The sequence below is a fragment of the Trichosurus vulpecula genome, chromosome 5 (assembly GCF_011100635.1).
Source record: "Trichosurus vulpecula isolate mTriVul1 chromosome 5, mTriVul1.pri, whole genome shotgun sequence".
Taxonomy (NCBI): Eukaryota; Metazoa; Chordata; class Mammalia; order Diprotodontia; family Phalangeridae; genus Trichosurus; species Trichosurus vulpecula.
This window is the reverse complement of record NC_050577.1, coordinates 249,192,619-249,213,996: the sequence shown is the minus strand read 5'-3', so window position 1 is coordinate 249,213,996 and position 21,378 is coordinate 249,192,619. Positions and strand designations below refer to the sequence as shown.

General features: G+C 36.8%; 1 protein-coding gene across 7 annotated transcripts in view; it reads left to right on the top strand.

Annotated features, from left to right (window-relative positions):
- The window catches only part of CNOT2 (CCR4-NOT transcription complex subunit 2), a 187,616-nt gene that overhangs the window by 89,927 nt on the left and 76,311 nt on the right, over positions 1 to 21,378 (top strand). For 4 of the 7 annotated variants that reach the window (XM_036760293.1, XM_036760292.1, XM_036760295.1 and 1 more), the window contains exon 3: positions 1,784 to 1,834. The exons of the other annotated variants lie outside the window; for them this stretch is intronic. In XM_036760293.1, coding sequence (XP_036616188.1) covers positions 1,784 to 1,834 — 51 coding nt within the window. The remainder of the gene's footprint in view (positions 1 to 1,783; positions 1,835 to 21,378) is intronic. 7 annotated transcript variants of the gene reach the window in all.

Genomic DNA, 21,378 nt, shown 5'->3' with positions numbered 1-21,378 from the left:
ATCTGTTTACTTATTTGTTGAGAACATTTATCCATTTAGAAAATTTTGTAAAATATCATGTAATGTGAATCCATGAAAGTGGGAGCCATAGAGCTCACAGAAAATGGGCAGGGGGAGAGATGATGGAACAGTGCAGAGAAAACTCGATTAGCTTATTTACTTGAAAAGTATATTTAAACTCAGAAAACTTTAATGCGCATAGTAGCCTTGATGATAAAGTCTTTACTTGAGAATTAGAAAGAATAATTAGGAAATAAGTAGTGTTGAGATATGTTATAGGATCATCCACAAAGATGAAAAATATGATTCTTGCCATTGGTAGTGTATCATTCAGAATGTAGATAATTAATTACTCAGCTCTCTGGCACTATTGCTTCCTGCAGTTCTATGAGAATTAAGATTTCCTTGCTAGTTTATTATTTACTCTCTATAGGGAGGTCTGTTATGGTGATATGACTCTTTTAGTTAATTGTTCATGGTGACTGCAAATGTGGCTATGAATTAACTAATTCTATACCACACATCTGAAAGTTAGAAGATGCACTTAATTGTTAGTAAGATATTTAGTTTTCAAATTATTCATCCATGCTTCATGTTGTGTCTGACTAGTTCTATGCATGGCTCACCCCCAGTTCTCAAATTGTATTTTTGTCTTTAGAAGTTCATACATTTTAAATAGTTAGGTTGAGACCAGAGATAACATGATTAGCAGTATTAACTTTGCAATATTTTATGTGTATTGTCACATTTTACCTCTCTTTAAAATAAAAAGTTTGAAGTAAAAGTAAAGTAAATGAAAAAAAGGATTATTTGGGGTGGGCTAGATCTGAGTAAGGATGGAATTGCCAAAAAAAAAAAGCTTCTGTTGAGCTCACTGGAATTATTTTTTTTTAAAACACATTTCATATTTATAACTGAAGTTATAAATTAACATGTTTGCTTGTGTTAAAGCAATATGTTTAAATACCATCTTTAATGATACCTAAAGATTATTGACGATAATGAATAGGAGATAATTAACCTTTAAATGACAATCTATTTCCTTCAGTGATCTTTGGTTGACAAAGTAGTTAAGTCATCATTTAATTTTCTAATATAGTTACAAAATCTGAAAGTGTACAGTATGTATTTTCTTTGCCTGTGAGTTATGAAGAACATGTTAAAATTATGTTGAACAATAAATTTTTAGGTTTTATAGGATATGTGATAAAACCAAGTTATAAAATTGCAGGATCTGAATTGGTAGGGATCTTAGAGGTTAAACTTCTGTGGAATTAGGAGTGCCCTCTACAGGGACCTTGATAAGTGGTTTTATCTGTACTCCAGCTAGTCTTTACATATAGCAGGAGCTTAATAAAAGTTTGATGAATGAACGAATGATGAGATATAGAGAGAAAAGCCAGTAAAGCATACTAGGAATAGGCAAAGTATTTCAGGGTATTGTCTACTTGAACGTTTGTGAGGTTTGCCCTTCCTCTACTAAACATAATTGCCATGGAGGTGGTTACAGAAATTGGGAATAGCAGAAAAATTGAGGAGCCTCAATATAATAAGGAACCTGTACACTGAGATCTTCACAAGGTCATTTAATTATTTTTTTCCAAAAGTTAGAATCCTATAATTTATAAAGTTTGGTAAATACCTTTCTAACCCATGTGTTGGGAGTTTTACATCAGTGTTCCAATGTCATCTTTGTTACATGTTAAATCAGGGGCACCCCTGGTGTGTCTGGCTAGTGCCATGGCTCACCCCTCAGTTTCTGCTTCTTTGCTTCATCCTCCAGATGTGTGCTTTCCAATGTCCAGATCTGCAAGTGGTGAAAGAAGTTACAAAGGTAAGTATACGGGAAATAAAATTTGGGAGGGATTGTTTTTTCCTGCTTGGTCTCTTCTTTAGCCTGGCATTTCACTTCCCCTTTCCTTGGTTCTGTCCTCCTTCCCTTACAGTTATAAAATTCCTAAAATTACTCATAGCATAATAGAATTTTAGAGCTGAAAGGGACCTCAGAAATCTTCTAGACCCCCTCAAATTTTGGATGTAGAAACTGATGCTCAGCTAGGTAAAATAATTGAAGATCACATGAAGTCAGAGCCAGCACTATCTGTAATGCTTCAAGAAGAACAAAGTATTTTCCCCATAACAGCCCCATGAGATGGATAGTATTATTGTCCCTGTTTTACAGGCAAGGAAACTGAGATTCAGAAAGGTGAAAATCATTTGTCTAAAGCCATAAGCTACCAACTGGTAGAGCTAAGATTCAAACTTTCATCCTTTGTCTCAAAATGAAGCATTCTTTCAACTAATCCTTGCTTAGAAGCCATGGAAGAAGAAACATTTTCCCCTTGTTCTATTTTGGAAGAAATTTTGGGAGAAAAAATTCTGTATTATTTTTGAGGAGGTGAAGAAGAAATCTATTATATACCTATTTTTAAGGATAATAGATAACATCCATATGACATCTCAAAATCATTTTTTAAAAAAGGTGTATAGTTTGTGTGTGTGTGTGTGTGTGTGTGTGTGTGTGTGTGTGTGTGTATAAACACGTAAACATATGATGTGAGGAAGTATAACCATTGTGGTTAAGAAGGTAGAATTAGAATAAATAGCTGTGTTGGATTTTCTTTGGATATTTCAAAGAAGAGAGGATTCTAAAATAATGAGAAAGATCTCAGCTTTTACCATATGCAAAAATGTGCTGTTACTGACCTCTAAAATCTTACTGCAAATGGTCATAAGGGAACAAATGAGTTTTTGTAGATAATTTCCCACAGGCTCTTGCACAGTTGTTGCACTACAGACATCTACTCGGCCAGAGATAAGAGCCACAATCTGCTGTGTGCTTCCAAACTTTTTCCTTGCTCAGTACAAAGCTAGGACCCTCTAGTGATTGTCACTCTCCATGACCCCTATTTGCAGACCCCTCCATTCTCAATTCTGCCTGTCATTGGATAGTAAGTGACTTAGCTGCCAGATGGGATCTGTTCCTGCACTCTTACCTTGGTTCAGGAATCCCCTGGGATTTTTTTCTGTGTAGGTGCTTCCTGCCATGGTGCCCAGTCTTAACTCTCTTTCACTCCCTGGATTCACATAGGCTCTGGGCCAGACCCTTTTCTAATGCCTGAAGAACTCTCTGCCTCTCTCCTTAAGCCATCTTGAGCTTTAAAAATTACTCACTGTAACTTTTTCTTGGCTTTCCTGATATGAATCAGATCTGGCAAGTTTTTTAAATCTTTGTGGATGGTGGAGGATATTTGGTGGACCTAGGCTATACTTCTTGCTACTCTGCCCTTCCCCATGACCTCTTGTCCTTTTTACTAAAGGACAATAATAGATTTAAGATAGTATCGTCACTGTGTTCATGGTCCTAATATCAGGGTTATGTTTCTGGCTTTGATACTTACTAATCATCTTATGGGGGTTTCATTTTTTCTCTCTAATCTTCTGTGTTTTCAATTGTAAAATGAAGAGTATAATGCTTGTACTAGAAGGTATCTCATATTAGATGTGTGTGTGTACGTATATACATATCTGTCTGTCTGTCTGAATGGAAGCTATTGTTAACTGTCTTGCAGAATGTTATGGTCTTTGGCTGTCCCTAATTATTGTCAGATTTTTTTCTGGAAGTACTCTATGCTGATAAAGTTTAGTAGCTATGCTGATAAGGTTTGGTAGCTATACTGATACTGCTTCTGATTTAGTTCAATTCAGCTTTCATCAAATGCCCTCAGTACGTAAGATTCTATATTAAATGCTGTACCAGTCATTTTTGAGTTATTCTCGGGTTCATTGATAGACAAATTTTTAAAACTTTCAGACATTTTCTGCTCCTGTCTTTGTATCTGCAAACATAAATCAGGTATTATATATGTTTCAGAAAACATAGTTCTAAAAGTAATTTTAATTATATAATTTATATAGTATTTTACCAAGGGACTTTTAATGTGTTAGGTCATTGGATCCTCAAAACAACATTTTGAGTAAGGCAGGGATTTTTGCTCCTATTTTTCAGATGATAGGTTAAATTGGTTTTCAAGAGTAACATAACTACTATGTGTTGAAGATAGGATTGAACACCCCCTCATTTTACTGCTGTTAACTAGTCCAGAGCTAACTCCATTTTACCTTGCTGCTTTTATTCAATAAATTTCCTAAACATAATTCTTTTTGATATATGTAATTACTAGTTGGCAATATTAGTTATTGCATTTTAATGTATTAAAATTTAGTTGAAGATTAATAATAATAATAAATAAAATAATCACAAAATAGATAATTTATAATTATAAATACTAAAATTTAAAAATATATACAAAAATAAAATTATAAATAAAATTGTATTGTAGAGATTCCATTTAAAAATAGTGATAGCTTTGGTAAGAATATGATGAAAGATTGTAGTAATCATGTAAACCTAGAAGTGCCATGACATTTAAAATGCATTTGAAGGTAAAATTTGCCATAAACAATTAAAAACTTTTTACAGTGAATACACTGAGCTGTACAGTGTGCTAGTTGTAGGGTTACCAAGAAAGAGTTAAAATAATATTTGCCTTTAAAGAGTGAAATTCATAATCATTCATTCATGTGGTGAGTCATTCAGTGATATTTTATTGAGCTTATGTGTGTAAAGCAGTAGGATGATTTAATTAAAGAACACTCATGTTTATTTTTTTCTTTAAATGAGGATTACCATAAAATTCTGATATTCAGCATTTCATTATAGAGCATTCACATGTTTTTATTACACCTATGATGTATGAACCATTTTTCTTTAATTTGGGGGAGGTGGTGGTGGTGATTTTAATCCTCACTTTGAGAGCTCTCCTTCCTAACGCAGACCTGTAACTCATCTGTAATAGTCTTAAAGAGCTGTCATGGGCTACTGAGAAGTTATGTGATTTGTCCATACCCAGACTACCAGGAGACCTCATTTGTATCTGAGGGAGCCTCTTGCTTACCCCAGGACTGACCCTCCGTCTCTTGGGCCTCTCTTACTGTCTTTCACATATGATACAGTTGAAAAACAACTAAATATGTTATTCATTGTATTCTACCAGATAAGAGAAATCCTGTTAAATCACTCTTAAATTAATTGCTATTGGCTATACAGTCTTAAAAGCAAAATTCCATTGTCCTTCCAGACTTTTACCTCTTCTTTCATGTAAATGTGTAAAATGAATTTAATTATTTATGTGTATAAACCTTTCTATAAATACTCATTGAGAAGTCAGAAATAATCTCTGATCTAGGTAGTCCATTTTCTCAAGATGGAAGACAACAGGACAACCAGGAAATCATTTGCTAATGGAGGCATGTTTTGTATATAGAGTCCAGTTTATAAGTTTTCGTAAGTGTATTTTGATGAATAGTCACCTAGCATGCAGCAAATTCTTCGATGATAAACCTGATTAAATTTACCACAAGTTGTTCACTGGGTGATGAATTTTTTAAGCCATGCAGTTCATCAAGATGTCCTTCATTAGTACAGAGGGTATGTACTTTTCTAAAACCATAAACTTTTTGAGGCATATAGGCACTCTAAATCCAGAGAAGCTCTAAAAAGCTATAATAGTGCTTGCCTAATTGACTGGGTATTTCTGATTTTCATTGTGCCTAGAAATGGGACAACTCACTTATAATGAATTTATGGTTTTTAGGGGGCTCAGGAGAGAGCCATGTATTCAGAGTCCGGTGACTTGGGCTTTAATCCTGGCTTCAGTACTTAATGTGTGTGATCCAAGACAAACTACTTAACTTCTGGGCTTCAGTTTTTTCTTCGTAAGATCAAGAAAGCTCCATTTGACAAACATTTATTAAGTATCTTTTACATGCATGGCATTCTGTACTTGGAATGAAAAGACTAATGAAATATTCTCTTCTCTCTAGGACCTTTGAAGTACTTGGGCCATATGTTATGTACACAGAAGGAGCTTAATGCAAATCAAATAGGGAAAGAGTACTAGTAAATAGTTGGAATCAGAGTGGTACCACACCTAAGCTGAGCATTGAAGGGGGAAAGGAAGGATTCATTTCAAACTGTCAAAAAGAGGATGATTTAAGGACCTTTAAGTTCTAAAGACTATGATTCTGTATGTTTTACTTGCTTGGAAGAATGATAACTCTGCCTCTTAGGATTTGCTTATATCATATGCACAGGTATAAACTACTCCTTTTTTTTTTTCCATTCTTAGGGGAGAGAAAGAGAAATGCATACATTCAGGGTATAAGACAATAAATAAAGAAGAAACCACCTGGATTATTGTGGATTTTTAAATTTAATGAACATCTTTTGATTAAGTGTCACTTAGTTTTCAGAGTTCCATTTTAATAAAATTTATATTGGATTATCAGGTTGAAACATTGCTTTTTCCTTTCTAAATATAATTCAGTATTGAAATGAAAAGGATAGCCTTTGATAGCATTTTGTGCCCTGTTCCTTTCTAGTAAGTCAAATGGATTCTGATTTGTGGAAGACTTTAACAGTAAAATTTTGGATGGTAGGGAGCACTAGAGAAGAGAGGAGTGGATAAGCCATTAAAAAGTAGGTTATATTTGAAGATTAGGTGGTAGTTCAGTGTGGAGACAGAAGGAAAGGAAATGAGTTGTAAAAGCTTATGCTTAGGCAGTTTCTGCTTTTCATTGTAATACATTTCTGGAAGATCTCATTAGAAAGCAGAACAAAGAAAAATAGATCTTTTTTTTTCCTTCTCCATGTGCATTTCATTGTCTCTGCAAGGCTGAGTTTACTAATTGGATTAACACCTCAAAAGGAAATTGTAAGGTTTTGTTTATTTTTGTTGTGTGGATTGGCAAAGTTTGTAAAAATTGGCATTTTTACAGTAAAATCTTGATTAACTGGAACCTTCCATTAATCAAAAGATTTTGTTTTTATGGAATATATGTGTTTTTCATTATTAGGAACAGGTAAAAATATGAATTGGCATAGAGAAAGTAGTTTTTGAAAAACTCAAACCCTTTTCAGGTTTTATCTAAGAGTCTGTATATATTTAGATTAGCTTCTTATACCGTCTACATCTAGAGAACTATACAATTAGAACTGACATTCAGAATGATAATCCTGAATCATCAAAGAAAGATTAAATTATAAGATTGTATTGTTCCTATATTTTGAAACACATTCTGTCACCACTCCACTTAAACAATTAAAAAAAGTAACCCAGAAATGTTACTTTCTTTGTCTTAAAGTTACACTGTGTTATATTTATTGAGAGGGAAAGGTAGCATGTGAATATATAATATATTGTTTTCCTGAATCAGTTTTTTAAGATGTTTGCAGTTAGGCCCTAGGATGAGGATGTTGGGTAGAAACAGATTTCAGTTCAAAATTCTCATAGTAACTATTTTCATAAACTACATTCATTTTGATGCTGTGAATATGAACTAATTACAACGTCAGCCTTATTGAAAATTTACACTGTCCATGATCAGTTATTTTCTTTCTGAGTATCTGGTGCAGTCATTTCTTCAGTGTCTAATTTTCTTTATATGTTCATTTCTCCTTTATCTGCCATCCTTTTGGAGATCTTTCTATTATTATTATTATTATTTTTGCTGCTTTTATAGTAATTGTTTCTTTGTTTTCTTGTCATATTTTCTTCTTATTTTAAACACAATTTATATTTAAGTAAATATGATTTTTATGCAAATATGAAAAGCCTTGTAAGACCTACACTTTTATACTCATATGTGGTTGTGAAGCACCCACTAGAGTGGTGATGGATCTTAAGTTTTTTACCATGAACCAGTTTGTCAGGGTAGAAGATCCCCTGTTACATTTACCCTATTTTCTGTTGCAAAATAAAAATAAGAACAAAAAGATTCATTAACTGCATTAAAAGAAGTGCTGCTAGTGATAGATACTAACAAGGGGTATATTTTAAACTTTATTTATTGTATTTTGTTTGCATCTATTTTGTATGTACTTATGTACTTGTCTTACTTAATATATTATCATCTTCTTGAAGGGAGAGACAATTTTCTTTTTACCTTTGGATACTTGTCACCTAATACAATATAGGTGGATGGATGGATTGAAATATAAGCAAATTGGTGGGTCTGTGAAATACTGAACTTATGGAACATATCTCTTTCTCTCTTTCTGCATCTGTTTCTACATCTGTCCCTATCCATCTTTCTATCTATCTGTCTTCCTAATTAATACTTTCTTTCCTTCTCACCTTCTCACTGTCTATAAAAAGAAGAAAAATCCAGATTTCTGCATTGAGTATGCCCAAAAATATATGTCCCATTCTGATTTTGACTTGATCCTTTCTCTGTCAGGAAGTGGGTGGCATTTATTATTGGTCCCCTGAAATGATTGGTCATTGCATTGATTGGGTTCTTAAGTCTATCCGAGTCATTTTTCTAGCATTGCTACTGCTACCTCCAACTGCCTTTCTCACTTCCCTTACCCCCTCCCAACTAGAAACCAAGGGAAAGGAAGGAAATTAAAAACTCTTGAAATAAATAAGCTTGGGCAAGTAAAATAAATCACATTGTAACCATGTTCAAAATGTGTGGATTGGCCCTTTGTATCTCACCTAACTGTAAGGACATAGATAATTCATGACAGGTCCTTTGGAGACATGGTTAGTTACTGCACTGATCAGAGTTCTTAATTCTTTCACTGTTGTTTTTGTTTATATTATTGTTGTCTTTGTGTATGTTATTCCCGTGCTTCTCCTCATTTCACTCTGTGCCAATTAATACTGCCCAAGATTTTCTGAAATTATCTCTTTTGTAATTTTTTAATGGGGAATTTATATTCCATTATTGTCATATACCACAATTTGTTCAGCCATTTCCTAGTTGTCTAAGAGTTAATCTAAGTTACCTCCTTAGGTTCCAGTACTCACTTCAAGAACAGGAAATTTGCTTCATCTTCCAATAAGCTTCCTTAGAACCTATCTTCCATGCAGTGTGCTAAGTTCCAGGGATATAAAGAGAGGCCCCTCAAAAAAATCCTTGCTCTCTCATAGCTCACTGTCTAATGTGGGAGACAGTATGCAAACAACTATGTAAAAACAAGATGTATTCAGGACAAATTGGAGATAATCAACAGAGAGGAGGTGCTAGAATTAAGGATGATTGGGAAAGGCTTTCTGTAGAAGATGGAGTTTTAGCTGGGACTTGAAATCAGAGAAGTCAGGAGATGGGAAATGAGGCATGAGAAAATTCCAGGAATGTGGACAGCCAGTGAAAATGTTCAGATTCGGGAGATGGACAGAGTAATTCAGTGAACAAGAAGGCCAGTGTCATTTTGTTGCAGAGTATGGGGTAGAGGAATGAAGAAAGAGTAAGAAGATGGGAATGGGGTGAGGGGCAGGTTGTGCAGGGCTTTGTCTGTCAAATGGGATTTTATATTTAATCCTGGAGTCAATAGGGAGTTGTTGAAATTGATTGAAAATGGGGGGTAACATGTTTCAGACTTGTACTTTATGAAGATCGGTTTGATAATTGAGTGGAAGATAGATTAGAGAGGGGAGAGAGTTTAGGCAGGGAAACTGAACAGCAGGCTGTTGCAATAGTCCAGGTGAAGTGGTGGTAAGGTGATGGCTTGCACCAGGGTGGCAGCTGTGTCAAAGGAGGCAATGGGGTTTACATGCGAAATGTTGAGAAGGCAGACTCCAAAGCAGTTGGCAACAGATTGGATCTGGGGGAGGGTGGTGAGAGAAAGTGAGAGGGAGTCTAGAATGAGATCTTGGTAATTGGGAGGACAGTGATGCCCTTAACGCTAAAGGGATTAGGAAGCAGGGAAGGCTTATTACATGTATGATTGCTGTGGGACAGCCATAGAATGGCCATTGCATAGCTGGAGACATCAAATTGGAGGCTAGAAGAGGCCTAGACCTGGGAATCATCAGCATAGAAGATAACAGTTGAATCCGTGGGAACTGATGAAATCATCAAAAGAAATGTGGGAGATGACTTAGTGGGCGTGACTTGGATGAGGATCCAATAAAGGATACTGAGAAGGAGCAATCTAGGAGATAGGAGGAGAACCAGGAGAACAGTTTCTCAAAAACCTAGAGAGAAGAGGAACAGGGAGAGGTGTAATTGATGGTGTCAAAGACTCCAGAGAGATCAAGAAGGATAAGGATTGAGAAAAGGTTATTAGATTTGGGGAGGTAAGATATAGGATGATTGCTAGTAAAAGTGGATAGATCAAACAAGGGATTTTTGAGGTTGGGTCAGACATCCTTGAGTTTCTAGGCAGTAAATAGGGAGAAATTGTAGATAAGAAAGTAGGGGGATGGTGGGGGAGAAGACAAGATGGAATGGTATCATTTGTACATTGCAAGGGAATTGGCAGGGAGAAGAGCCACTTCTTCATGTGAGACCAATGAAAGAAGAGATAGTGAGGCATCTGAGTGATGTGAATTGAGGAGGAGGGGAGAAGAGGAAACTAGCTCTCAGCAAATGACCTCAGTTTTCTTTTTCAGTAAAATATTAGGCAAGATTCTCAGCTGAGATGCTGGAGGGACAGGAAGCCATGAGAGGTTTGAGGAGGGAGGAAAAGATTTTCCTAGTGATTTTTAACCTCTTTCCCTCCCCCTTCCCCCTATTCTCACTATTTTCCTTGTTGGGTTCGATGTTTTCCTATACCAAACTGTGTGGGTGGAGGGAGAAAAGGAAAGTTGGGGATTGTGACATTTGTGTATTAGTGTAATGTTCAGTCCCTTTCTGTTTTATATAAAAATGTGATAGCCACTTTCCCCACCCTTACTTCTGCCTTTGTTCACGTGTACCCTAATTGTGAGAAATAGCAAGTTCTACCCCCTTTTTTCTCTTTCCTACCTTAATGTATTCTTTTTATCCTCCCGTCTTCACAGGATTGTTATGAGACTCAAATGAAATAATGTTTGTAAATCACTTGGTACCTGGCAAATAGACACTTAATAAATAATTGATCTCTTGACCCCTCCCGTCTCATCTCTAACCCTCAGAAAAGAATCCACCCCCCTCCCAGACTTCTATTCTTCTTATTTGATTTCCTTAGTACCCTTTGAAAATATTAAGGTTCTGATAAGGACTTTTTTTTTCCTATTAAAATATTAGTACGTTCTCATCATGCATGTCCCTCCAGTTGCTCAGTAACTCTACCTTTCTAGATTTTTCTTGACTCCTGTATTTGTATCACAGAATTCCTTACCTAGCCTTGTTTGTTTTTTCATCAGAAGTGTTTAAAACCTTCTATTCCATTAAAGATCCATTGTTCCCTCCTGTAGGATTACATTTGCTTTTTAGAGAAAGTTTTTCTTGGTTGTAAACCTGTATCTTTTGCAATTTGTAATACTGTATTCTCAGATCTTACATTTTTACTTGAGGCTGCCAAGTTTTGGATGATTCTGACTATAATTTCTGGGCACTTACGTTGTTTTCTTGTTGCTTGGCAGTACTTTTTTCTTTGATGTGGGGGCTCTAAATTTTGATTTTTTTTTTTGAAATTTTATTCAGGATACCATTGGTGAATTCTGTTTTTACTTTGCTCTCTGGTTCTATTAGACTTGGGCAGTTTTCATGTATACTTGTTTACTAAATAATGACCAGAGCTTTGCTGTTTTTGCTGTTGTTGCTGTTGTTGTTGTTGTTGTTGTCATTGTGATCATCATCATCATCTTATGGTTTTCAGAGAGTCCTCTGAGTCTGAGATTATCTTTCCTTCACCTCTTTTCCTAATCGCCTGTTTTTTTTTTAAATACCAGAAATCTTTTATTTTCTATATTTTGGTCTTATTTTTGTTTTTACTATTTCTTGCTGTTTTATATAATTATTAATTTCTGTGTGGTCTATTGTACTTTTCTCTGTTTTTGTTTTTTTTTCCTCAACAATTGTTTTATTACTTAATATTTTAGTTTTCAACATTGATTTCCACGGGATTTTGAGTTACAAATTTTCTCCCCATTTCTACCCTCCCCCCACACTCCAAGATGGCATATATTCTGATTGCCCTGTTCCCCAGTCAGCCCTCCCTTCTGTCACCCCACTCCCTGCCTCCCCCATCCTCTTTCCCCTTACTTTCTTGTAGGGCAGGTAGATTTCTATGCCCCATTCCTTATACATCTTATTTCCCAGTTCCATGCAAAAACAAATCTTTTTTTTTCTTTTGAGCATTTGCTTTTAAAACTTTGAGTTCCAAATTCTCTCCCCTCTTCCCTTCCCACCCACCCTCCCTAAGAAGGCAAGCAATTCAACATAGGCCACACATGTATCATCATGTAAAACACTTCTCACAATACTCATGTTGTGAAAGACTAACTGTATTTCCCTCCATCCTGTCCCCCTTTATTCAATTTTCTCCCTTGACCCTGTCCCCTTTCCAAAGTGTTTGCTTTTGATTACCTCCTCCCCCTATCTGCACTCCCTTCTATCATCCCACCTTTTTTATGTCCTTCCCCCTACTTTTTCCTGTGGGGTAAGATACCCAATTGAGTGTGTATGTTATTCCCTCCTCAAGTCAAATCTGGTGAGAGTATGATTCACTCATTCCCCCTCACCTGCCCCCTCTTCCCTTCCAAAAGAACTGTTTTTTCTTGCCTCTTTTATGTGAGATAATATACCCCATTCTATCTCTCCCTTTCTCCCTCTCTCAATATATTCCTCTCTCATCCCTTAATTTGATTTTGTTTTTTTAGATATCATTCCTTCATATTCAGCTCACCCTGTGCCCTCTGTCTATATGTATGTATATTTCCTTCAACTCCCCTAATACTGAGAAAAGTCTCATGAGTGACACACGTCATCTTTCCATTTAGGAATGTAAACAAAACAGTTCAACTTTGGTAAGTCCCTTATGATTTCTCTTTCTTGTTTATCTTTTCATGCTTCTCTTGATTCTTGTATTTGAAAGTCAGATTTTCTATTCAACTCTGGCCTTTTCACTGAGGAAGCTTGAAAGTCCTCTATTTTATTGAAAGTCCATATTTTGCCTTGGGTGCATGATACTCAGTTTTGCTGGGTAGGTGATTCTTGGTTTTAATCCTAGCTCCATTGACCTCCGGGATATCATATTCCAAGCCCTTCGGTCCCTTAATGTGGAAGCTGCTAGATCCTGTGTTATCCTGATTGTTTTTCCACAGTACTCAAATTGTTTCTTTCTGTCTGCTTGCAGTATTTTCTCCTTGATCTGGGAGCTCTGGAATTTGGTGACAATATTCCTAGGAGTTTTCTTTTTGGGATCTTTTTATACCCTCTGGCTCTAGAATATCAGGGCAGTTCTCCTTGATAATTTCTTGAAAGATGATATCTAGGCTCTTTTTTTAATCATGGCTTTCAGGTAGTCCAATAATTTTTAAATTATCTCTCCTGGATATTTTCCAGGTCAGTGGTTTTTCCAATGAGATATTTCACATGTTTCTTTCATTTTTTCATTCCTTTGGTTCTGTTTTATAATATCTTGATTTCTCATCAAGTCACTAGCTTCCACTTGCTCCAATCTAATTTTTAAAGTAGTGTTTTCTTCAGTGATCTTTTGGACCTCCTTTTCCATTTGGCTAATTCTGCCTTTCAAGGCATTCTTTTCCTTATTGGCTTTTTGGAGGTCTTTTGCCATTTGGATTAGTCTATTTTTTAAGGTGTTATTTTCTTCAGTATTTTTTTGGGTCTCCTTTAGCAAGACATTGACTTGTTTTTCATGGTTTTCTCTCATCATTCTCATTTCTCTTCCGAATGTTTCCTCTACTTTTCTTACTTGCTTTTCTAACTCCTTTTTGAGCTCTTCCATGGCCTGAGACCAATTCATATTTTTCTTGGAGGTTTTTGATGTAGGCTCTTTGACTTTGTTGACTTCTTCTGGCTATGTGTTTTGATCTTCTTTGTCACCAAAAAATGTTTCTTGAGTGTGAGTCTGCATCCTTTTTCTCTGCCTGTCCACGTTCCCTGCCAGCTACTTGACCTTTGAGCTTTTTGTCCGGGTATAACTGTTTGTAGAGTAGAGAGTGCTTTGTCCCAAGCTTTAGAGGCTGTGCTGCTGTTTTCAGAGCTACTTCTACTCCATTGTCACCTCAAGCTCTGCTACAGTAGCACTCCTCCTCCCCCAGGAACCGCCAACCAGGATTGGGACCCAGATCAAAGCAGGGCAAAGCAGATCCTGCACTCCCACTCTAGTCTGCTGCATGGTTCCTCCCACTGTGTGAGCCAGGGACTCCAGAACTCCAGAAGCAGCTGATGCTGGAGCTCCACAGCTGCACCACCTCCATCACCCCCAGGGTTGGTGGCCGGATGGCTCTCTAACACAATCTAGCACTTTACCCACTAGCCTGCTGCATTATCTTTGGAGTTTGTGGGTTGAGAAGTCTGGTGACTGCCACAGCTCAATGATTCATGGCACTAAGGCCTGCTCTAGTTGACTCTTGGTCTGGTCTGTCCTGGAGCTGCCCACGCTGGGCTCTGCTCCCAGGTCTGTGTAATAGACCTTACGCTGAGACCATCCAGGCTGTCCTGGGCTGGGGACCTGCTAGCCTTTGCTATTTTCGTGGGTTCTGCAGCTGTAGAATTTGTTCAGAGCCTTTTTATACAGGTGTTTGGAGGGATTTGGGGGAGAGCTTAAGCAAGTCCCTGCTTTCCAGCCACCATCTTGGCTTCACCCCCTGATTGTACTTTTCAAGAAGTCTATTTTTTTGGTAGGGTTTACTACTTTTTCTTCTAAGCTATTCATTCTCTTAATTCTTTGCTCCAAGGTTTTTCTTTCTTTTCTTTTTTTAAATTTCTTGCTTTTCTTTTACATATTCAGGTAATTCTTGTGGAAAATTTATTTTTTTCTTAGTGTCTCTGCCTGAAATTGTTAACTCTTCTGGACTAGTTTTTGATACACTTTGATCATTTTGATAATCATTGAATTTTGATGCTTTCTTTGATTCACTCGTTTCTCTAGCCATAATTCCTGTACTGGGCTTTGTGCGCAGGGAGTATCCTTTTCCTCCACTTGTCCTTTTGATTGGGATGATCCTGCTTACTTCAACTCACCTTTTGTTCCTAGGCTGATCTCTACCTTTCAATTTTTGGCTCCTTGGGATTTTTGAGATTCAATGTGATGGATCTTTAGAGCATTCCTTGGAATCTCAGGAAAGGTAATAGCAACCTCAGATCCTCTAGAACTGACTGAGCTTTCTTGGTCTTAATATTATGAAGTTCCTTGGCCAACTTCCATTCCATGTGGGCTTCCAAGACCCCTCAGTGTGGGCTTTCTACACACCCAGATACTTTTTCAGAAGAACCCTCTGCTCTTGCTGCCTGTGGACACAGATCTCTGCAGGGTATATGTATTGCTAACTCATCTCTAGTTATCTGGGAGGCTGTACCGTGCTGATTCTGACTTTCCTGGTGCTAACTGACTTTGTGCTGTTCTAGGATGGAAGATAGTAATAGTACTTTCTCATTTGAGTTTTGGATTATTATTTGATAGGAGAGGTGTGGGTTTGGGTGGGTACCGTTCAGGCATCTGTCTTTTCTAGGAATCTTTGGTTTGTTCTTCAATAAACATTTGGATGTTTGTTTTGTGTATGCCATTAATTTAATTTAAGGTGGGTAGAATGAGCTGAGCCATTTTCCCCATAAGAAATTTATCCTGAAAACCTCTCTGTAGAGCTGTGGGATCTTGCATAAGTCATTAAACTTTTCTGAACATTGGTTTCATCACCTGTAAAATGATTATATAATTTATGTCACACAGCGCTTTGTAACACTCATATGAGTGCTTTTTCAAACATAAAGTGCTAGATTTTGTAGTGGATGGAATGCTGGCCTTGGGATCAGGAAGACCTTAGTTTTGAATCCTGCCTGAGTCACTTAATAGCTGTGTGACTACGGACTAGTTTCTTAACCCCTCTTAGGCTCAATTTTCTTATTTGTAACATGGGAATAACCATGTCTCCTTAAAACATCGTTGTGCTTCTCAAATGAGCTAATATACCTCTCTAAGGTTTACAAAGTTCTTTATATGTATTATCTCATTTGTCTGAGCAGGATTTAAACTCAGGTCTTCTTAAATCCATTCAATACACAGTGCCACCTGTACAAAAAGTGTTTGGCAAATCTTAAAACACTATATAAATGTTAATCACTATTATTTTTAAAGGTAAGTTTCTATTGTTTAAACTACTTTATTTCAAGATAACAAACCACAAATTACCCATATGTTCAATTCTTTTGTATTGTATCATTTGCCAAAATTAATCGTTTGCTTCCATGTTATCATGAAATAACCAATTAATCCATTAATTGGTATGGAATAGGAAGCTAAATCGCAAATTCTCAACATTCAAGTTAAAATAGTGAGCTCACAGTTCAAATTATAAACAGTTGTGTCTGTTCTACCTATTACTTGACAGGTCATTTTAGAGTTTTTAACTTCAGTGCACACTGGTTTGTTGGTAAACCAATAGCATTAATAAAAACATTCAAACAATGTAATTTAGGTCCTTTAAGTTTCATCTTGTTGGTTTTTCTTCCTCATTTCTAAGTTACCAAGATTATTTTGGTTCCTGATTGTTAGACTTTATCCATGTAAAGAATACAAAATAATTGCTTGTTGTAGTAAATTGGATTGGAATACAAACTTCATGTAACTTGTGTTTATTTATGCTAATTTTCCTTCTTTTAGAGCAGGCCTGTACAACCTGTCCATTTACAAGTATTTGGGAGGACCCATGAAAAATGTAGAGGATGTTTTCCCCTACACTTTTCTCCGGCCACCGAAATCCTTTGGTGGGCTGCAGGTTGTGCAGACCTCTTTTAGACCGTATAATATTCTTATATGTCATTTACCTTTTTGTGGCTGCTTTTGGTTCTGTCTCGTCAAGTGCAAAAGTAGAATATTGATAATTCAGTTCTAGGTTTTTTTCTAATTATTGGTTGCTCTCATAGAATAATGTTGAAATTAGTGAAATGAATTTTTTTTTATTACTTTTGCTTTTTAATATTCATCTTTTTTTCCATGAGAAGCAGCATGGAATAATTGGTGGTAAAATAGCCTTAGAGGTGAAATTCAGGTTTTATCTGACACATGCTAACTGTGTGATCCTGGACAAGTCAACTAACTTCTCAGTGTCCCAGCCAGTTGTAAGACTTAAAATTGAAGATCAGGTGCTGATTTATATTGATCAAGACAGTTTCTTAACTGGGAGTTCTCTATACCAATGAAATCACAGATCCAGTTTAAAAAAAAAAATCTGTTCTCCATTTCTACCCCCTCCCCCCCCCCCCGTGTGTGTGTGTGTGTGTGTGTGTGTGTGTGTGTGTGTGTGTGTGTGTGTATTAAGGTGGAAAGTGTGGATAGTGCATGTCCAACATTTTTGTCAGTGATTTGGATATAGACATAGAAAATGTGCTTATCAATTTTGTGTGATACAAAAGGGTTGGGAGATCTAGGTATTAATGTTGCATGATAGCTAGTTTCTTGCTAGGAACCAAGAAGATGAAATTTTAAGATTTGTACGATTTTATAATGCTTTATATTCCTCCCAGCAACTCCATGTGCATTTAAGCATATAAAAGATAAGAGGGGCATATGGCTTTGATTAGTGTTCATATGATAAAAACAAGTCAGCAGGCTTTTATTAGGTGACAGCATGTGCCAGGTGCTGCACTGGTGATTCAAAGAAAGTCAAATGACAGTTTCTGGTCTCAAGGAGTTCACAGTCTGAATGGGAAGACAATATGCCAATCACCATGTGCACACAAGATATATCTAGGATAAATTTGAGATAATCTCGCAAGGTACTAAGATCAAAGGGGACTAGGAAAAGCTTTTTGCAGAACGTGGAAGTTTAGCTGAGACTTGAAGGAAGCTAGAAGTCAGAGATAAGCAGGGAAAGCATTCCAGATGTGGGAGACAGCCAGTAAAAATGCCTTGTAAATGCTTATTGATTGATAAATGTTGCTTAGCTACATAAAATAATAATTTTTTTCAATTACTTGTAAGGAAAGCTTTCAATGTACATTTTTGTAAGATTTTGAGTTCCAAATTTTTCTCTCTCCTTTCATTCCCTCCCTCCTCCCTAAGACAGCAAGCAGTCTGATATATGTTATACAAGCAGGTTAAACATATTTCCGCATTAGTCTTCTTGTGAATGAAGAATCAGGACAAAAGGGAAAAACAAAAAAGAAAAAACAACCAAAAAAAGTGAAAATAGTATGCTTCTATCTGCATTCAGACTCCATAGTTCTTTTTTTGGATGTGGATAGCATTTTCCATTACAAGTCTTTTGCGGTTGTTTTGGATCATTGTATTGCTGAGAAGAGTTGACTTGATCATTAATTGCATCACTTCTGATATAGCTTTCCATACTTCTCTTTATTTCTCATGATCATTATTTCATACAACATAGTCACTGTCTGTTTGTTACATTCATATGTGAGAACTTGCTTAGCCTTTCCTTAACTCATGGGCCACTGATTCGTTTCTTTTGTTCAGTCATTTTTGAGCTGTGTCTGACTCTTGGTGACCCCATTTAGGGTTTTAGTGGCAAAGATACTGGAATGATTTTCTATTTCCCTCTCCAGCTCATTTTACTGATGAGGAAACTGAGGCAGACAAGGCTAAGTGACTTGCCCAAGGTTACACAGCTAGTAAATAAATGTCTTGAGGCCAGTTTTGAACTCATGAAGATGAGTTTTCCTGATTCCAGCCCAGCACTTTATCCTCTGTGCCACCTAGGTCTTTACTGCTAAAAAACAAAGTGAAGGCTTGACTTGATCTTTTAGGAAATAAAAATCATTGAACATTTTTAAGTGGAGTGATGTCACTGATGCAAGTACATAGTTAGCATATGTAGCAGTGGTGTATTACAGTAGGGGAAAGAAGGGGAAGGTGAAGGAGTTTGAAGGATTGAAGCTTTGGGTGGATGGGATAATGATAAGCAAAGGCAAAGCCATTCTGGTCTTATTATGGTTCTTTTTTCTTGGCCAAGATGAATGAACTTTGAACTGGAAAGGACAAAACAAAAATGGCTAATAGGAAGCAGCAACCCAAGATAAATAAAGAAATAGAAAGGGTGCATCTTGATGAGTTCAAGTTACCTGACCCAGAAGAACTAAATTTCTAGGTACTGAAAGAACTGGTGAATGTGATTCCTGTGCTCTTGTCTGTGGTCTTTAAAAGATTCAGGACCAAAAGAATTCCCAAGGAATTCCCAATCTCCAGGATTGGGGGAGAGCAAAGATCCTCCTAATTTCCCCATAAAGGAAAGAGAATAAAGTTATCAAATTACAGATCAGTGAGCTTTATTCAAAGTCTTGGCAAATTTCTAGCTTGTATTATTAAGGGATATTTTGCCAATATCAAGAAAGTGAGGCTCTCTCTTATCACTGAGGGCAAGAATGGCTTCATTAAGGTTCTGTCATGATGAACAAGACTTATTTTTGGAGTTATTAGACTGTCAGGTCAATGAAAGACTATGTCTATTGTTTACTTAGGTTGAGTAAAATTTTGGACAACGTTTTTCCAAACTTCTAGAAAAAGTACCTCTACTTCCTTTCCTTTAACTTCTCAGCCTTTTTGCATTCTAGCTTCTAATCTCATCACTCAGCTGAAACTACTCTGTGCAGTGTTTCCAGTGATCTCTTAACAGCCAGTTCTGATGTCCTTTTCTCTTGTCCTTATCCTTCTTAATCTATGCAGTATTTGGCACTGGTGACCATCCTCTTCTACTCTTTTCCTGTGGTTTTTCATAACACTATCTCCTGATTCTCTGACTGATCATCTATATTATACCCCCAATTGTGGTTCTTCCTCAAGGCTCTTTCTTGTGCTCTCTTGTGTCCATGTACTTTCTATATTGGTAGCTTTATCAGCTCTCATGTGTTTAATTATCTCTATATAAATGCCTCCTCCATCCCCCCAGCCATATATCCACCTCTAGTTTGTGTCCTGCATCTTCCATCACCTATTTGATATTTCAACCTAGGCAATCCAGGCTTACTGAAGAAGTAATTTATAACAAGGGAAACATAGGAGACAGCATGTACCAGGTGTATCATATCATTGCCACAACTCCCCTTAGTCATCTCTGGAGACAACTCAGGACCCTCAACCCAAAGTCTCTGAGAATAGCAGCACCTTCAGATCAGCAGCTCTATTTTCTTCCTTGCCTCAAAAGCTCCATGGAGAAAGGGAGCCATTTTCCTCATAACCACAAATGCCAGCTACCAATCAACTACTACTAAAGGATAGGTAAACAAGAGCTTCTGCAGTAGCAGTGCTCCCTTCCCCTCTTCCTCCAACAAACCACTGGCTATGTTTCTAGCCTATCCCTCACAGCCATTGTCTAGGGAAGCAATTCATGTATTGATGCCACCTGTATTCCTCTGCAACTCCCATATCCTCAGTAGCCATAGGTACTGAAGACTCAGAAAAGAAAGTTTGACGCTGTCAAATGGTTCAGTATATATAGTTTTGTCTATAGAAAGGATTTTAATGATGACGCATCACTCTGTTTTTTGTTGCTATACCCTGCCACTGGGTCTTTCCAGTGACTTGCAGCTGAAACCTTCTCTATGTGTTGTCTCTCCTTAATAGAATGTAAACTCCTCGAGGACGAGGACTTTTTTCTTTTCTTTATGTTTTGGGCACTTAGCATAGTGTTCTGCACATAGTAAGCCCTTAATACATGTATCTTCTCTCCCTTTCTCTTTCCTTTCCATCCCATAGGCATCTCAAACTCAACATGTCAAAAACTGTGTAAGCACACTTGCCACCACGCTGATTTGGGCCTTGTCACATCTTGCTTGTACTATTACAATAGCCCCCATTTCTTGGTTTTCCTGTCTCAGATGTCTCCCTTCTCTGGTTCCTCTTTTTCACAGAGCTGCCAAAGCAGTTTTCTTCAAACGCATGCCTGAACCATATCACTTCCCTACTCAATAAATTCTGGTGGCTTCCACTTGCTTCAGACATTAAGATCTTCTGTTTGGCCCCAAACAACCTTTCCAAACATATTAAGCATTGCTTTCCTTCCTTTATTCTGTGGCTTAACCAGCTTTACCTTCTTATTGTTCTTTAAACATGACACTGTCTTTTTCTCTTTGCTTTTATACTCATTACCTATCCCTGAGTCTGTTCTCTTGCTGTGACTGCTTTCTCTATGTGGCAGTATAGGTCTTCAGTAACAGCTCACTGCCCTTTTGTCCTGCATTTTATTTGTAGTGTATGCTTATTTTTGTATACAATATAATGTACACTTCTTCACAGCAGAAATTATTTGTTTTTGTCTCTGGATCCCTAGCACCTAGCACATAGGAGATATTTAATAACTGCTGGTTGATGGATTGAAAAATATATATTTGGAACTGATTTTGTTACTATACCCCCATAGAGTAGACATTAATGATTAAGTGTCATATTGGAAAGGAGAAGTGCCC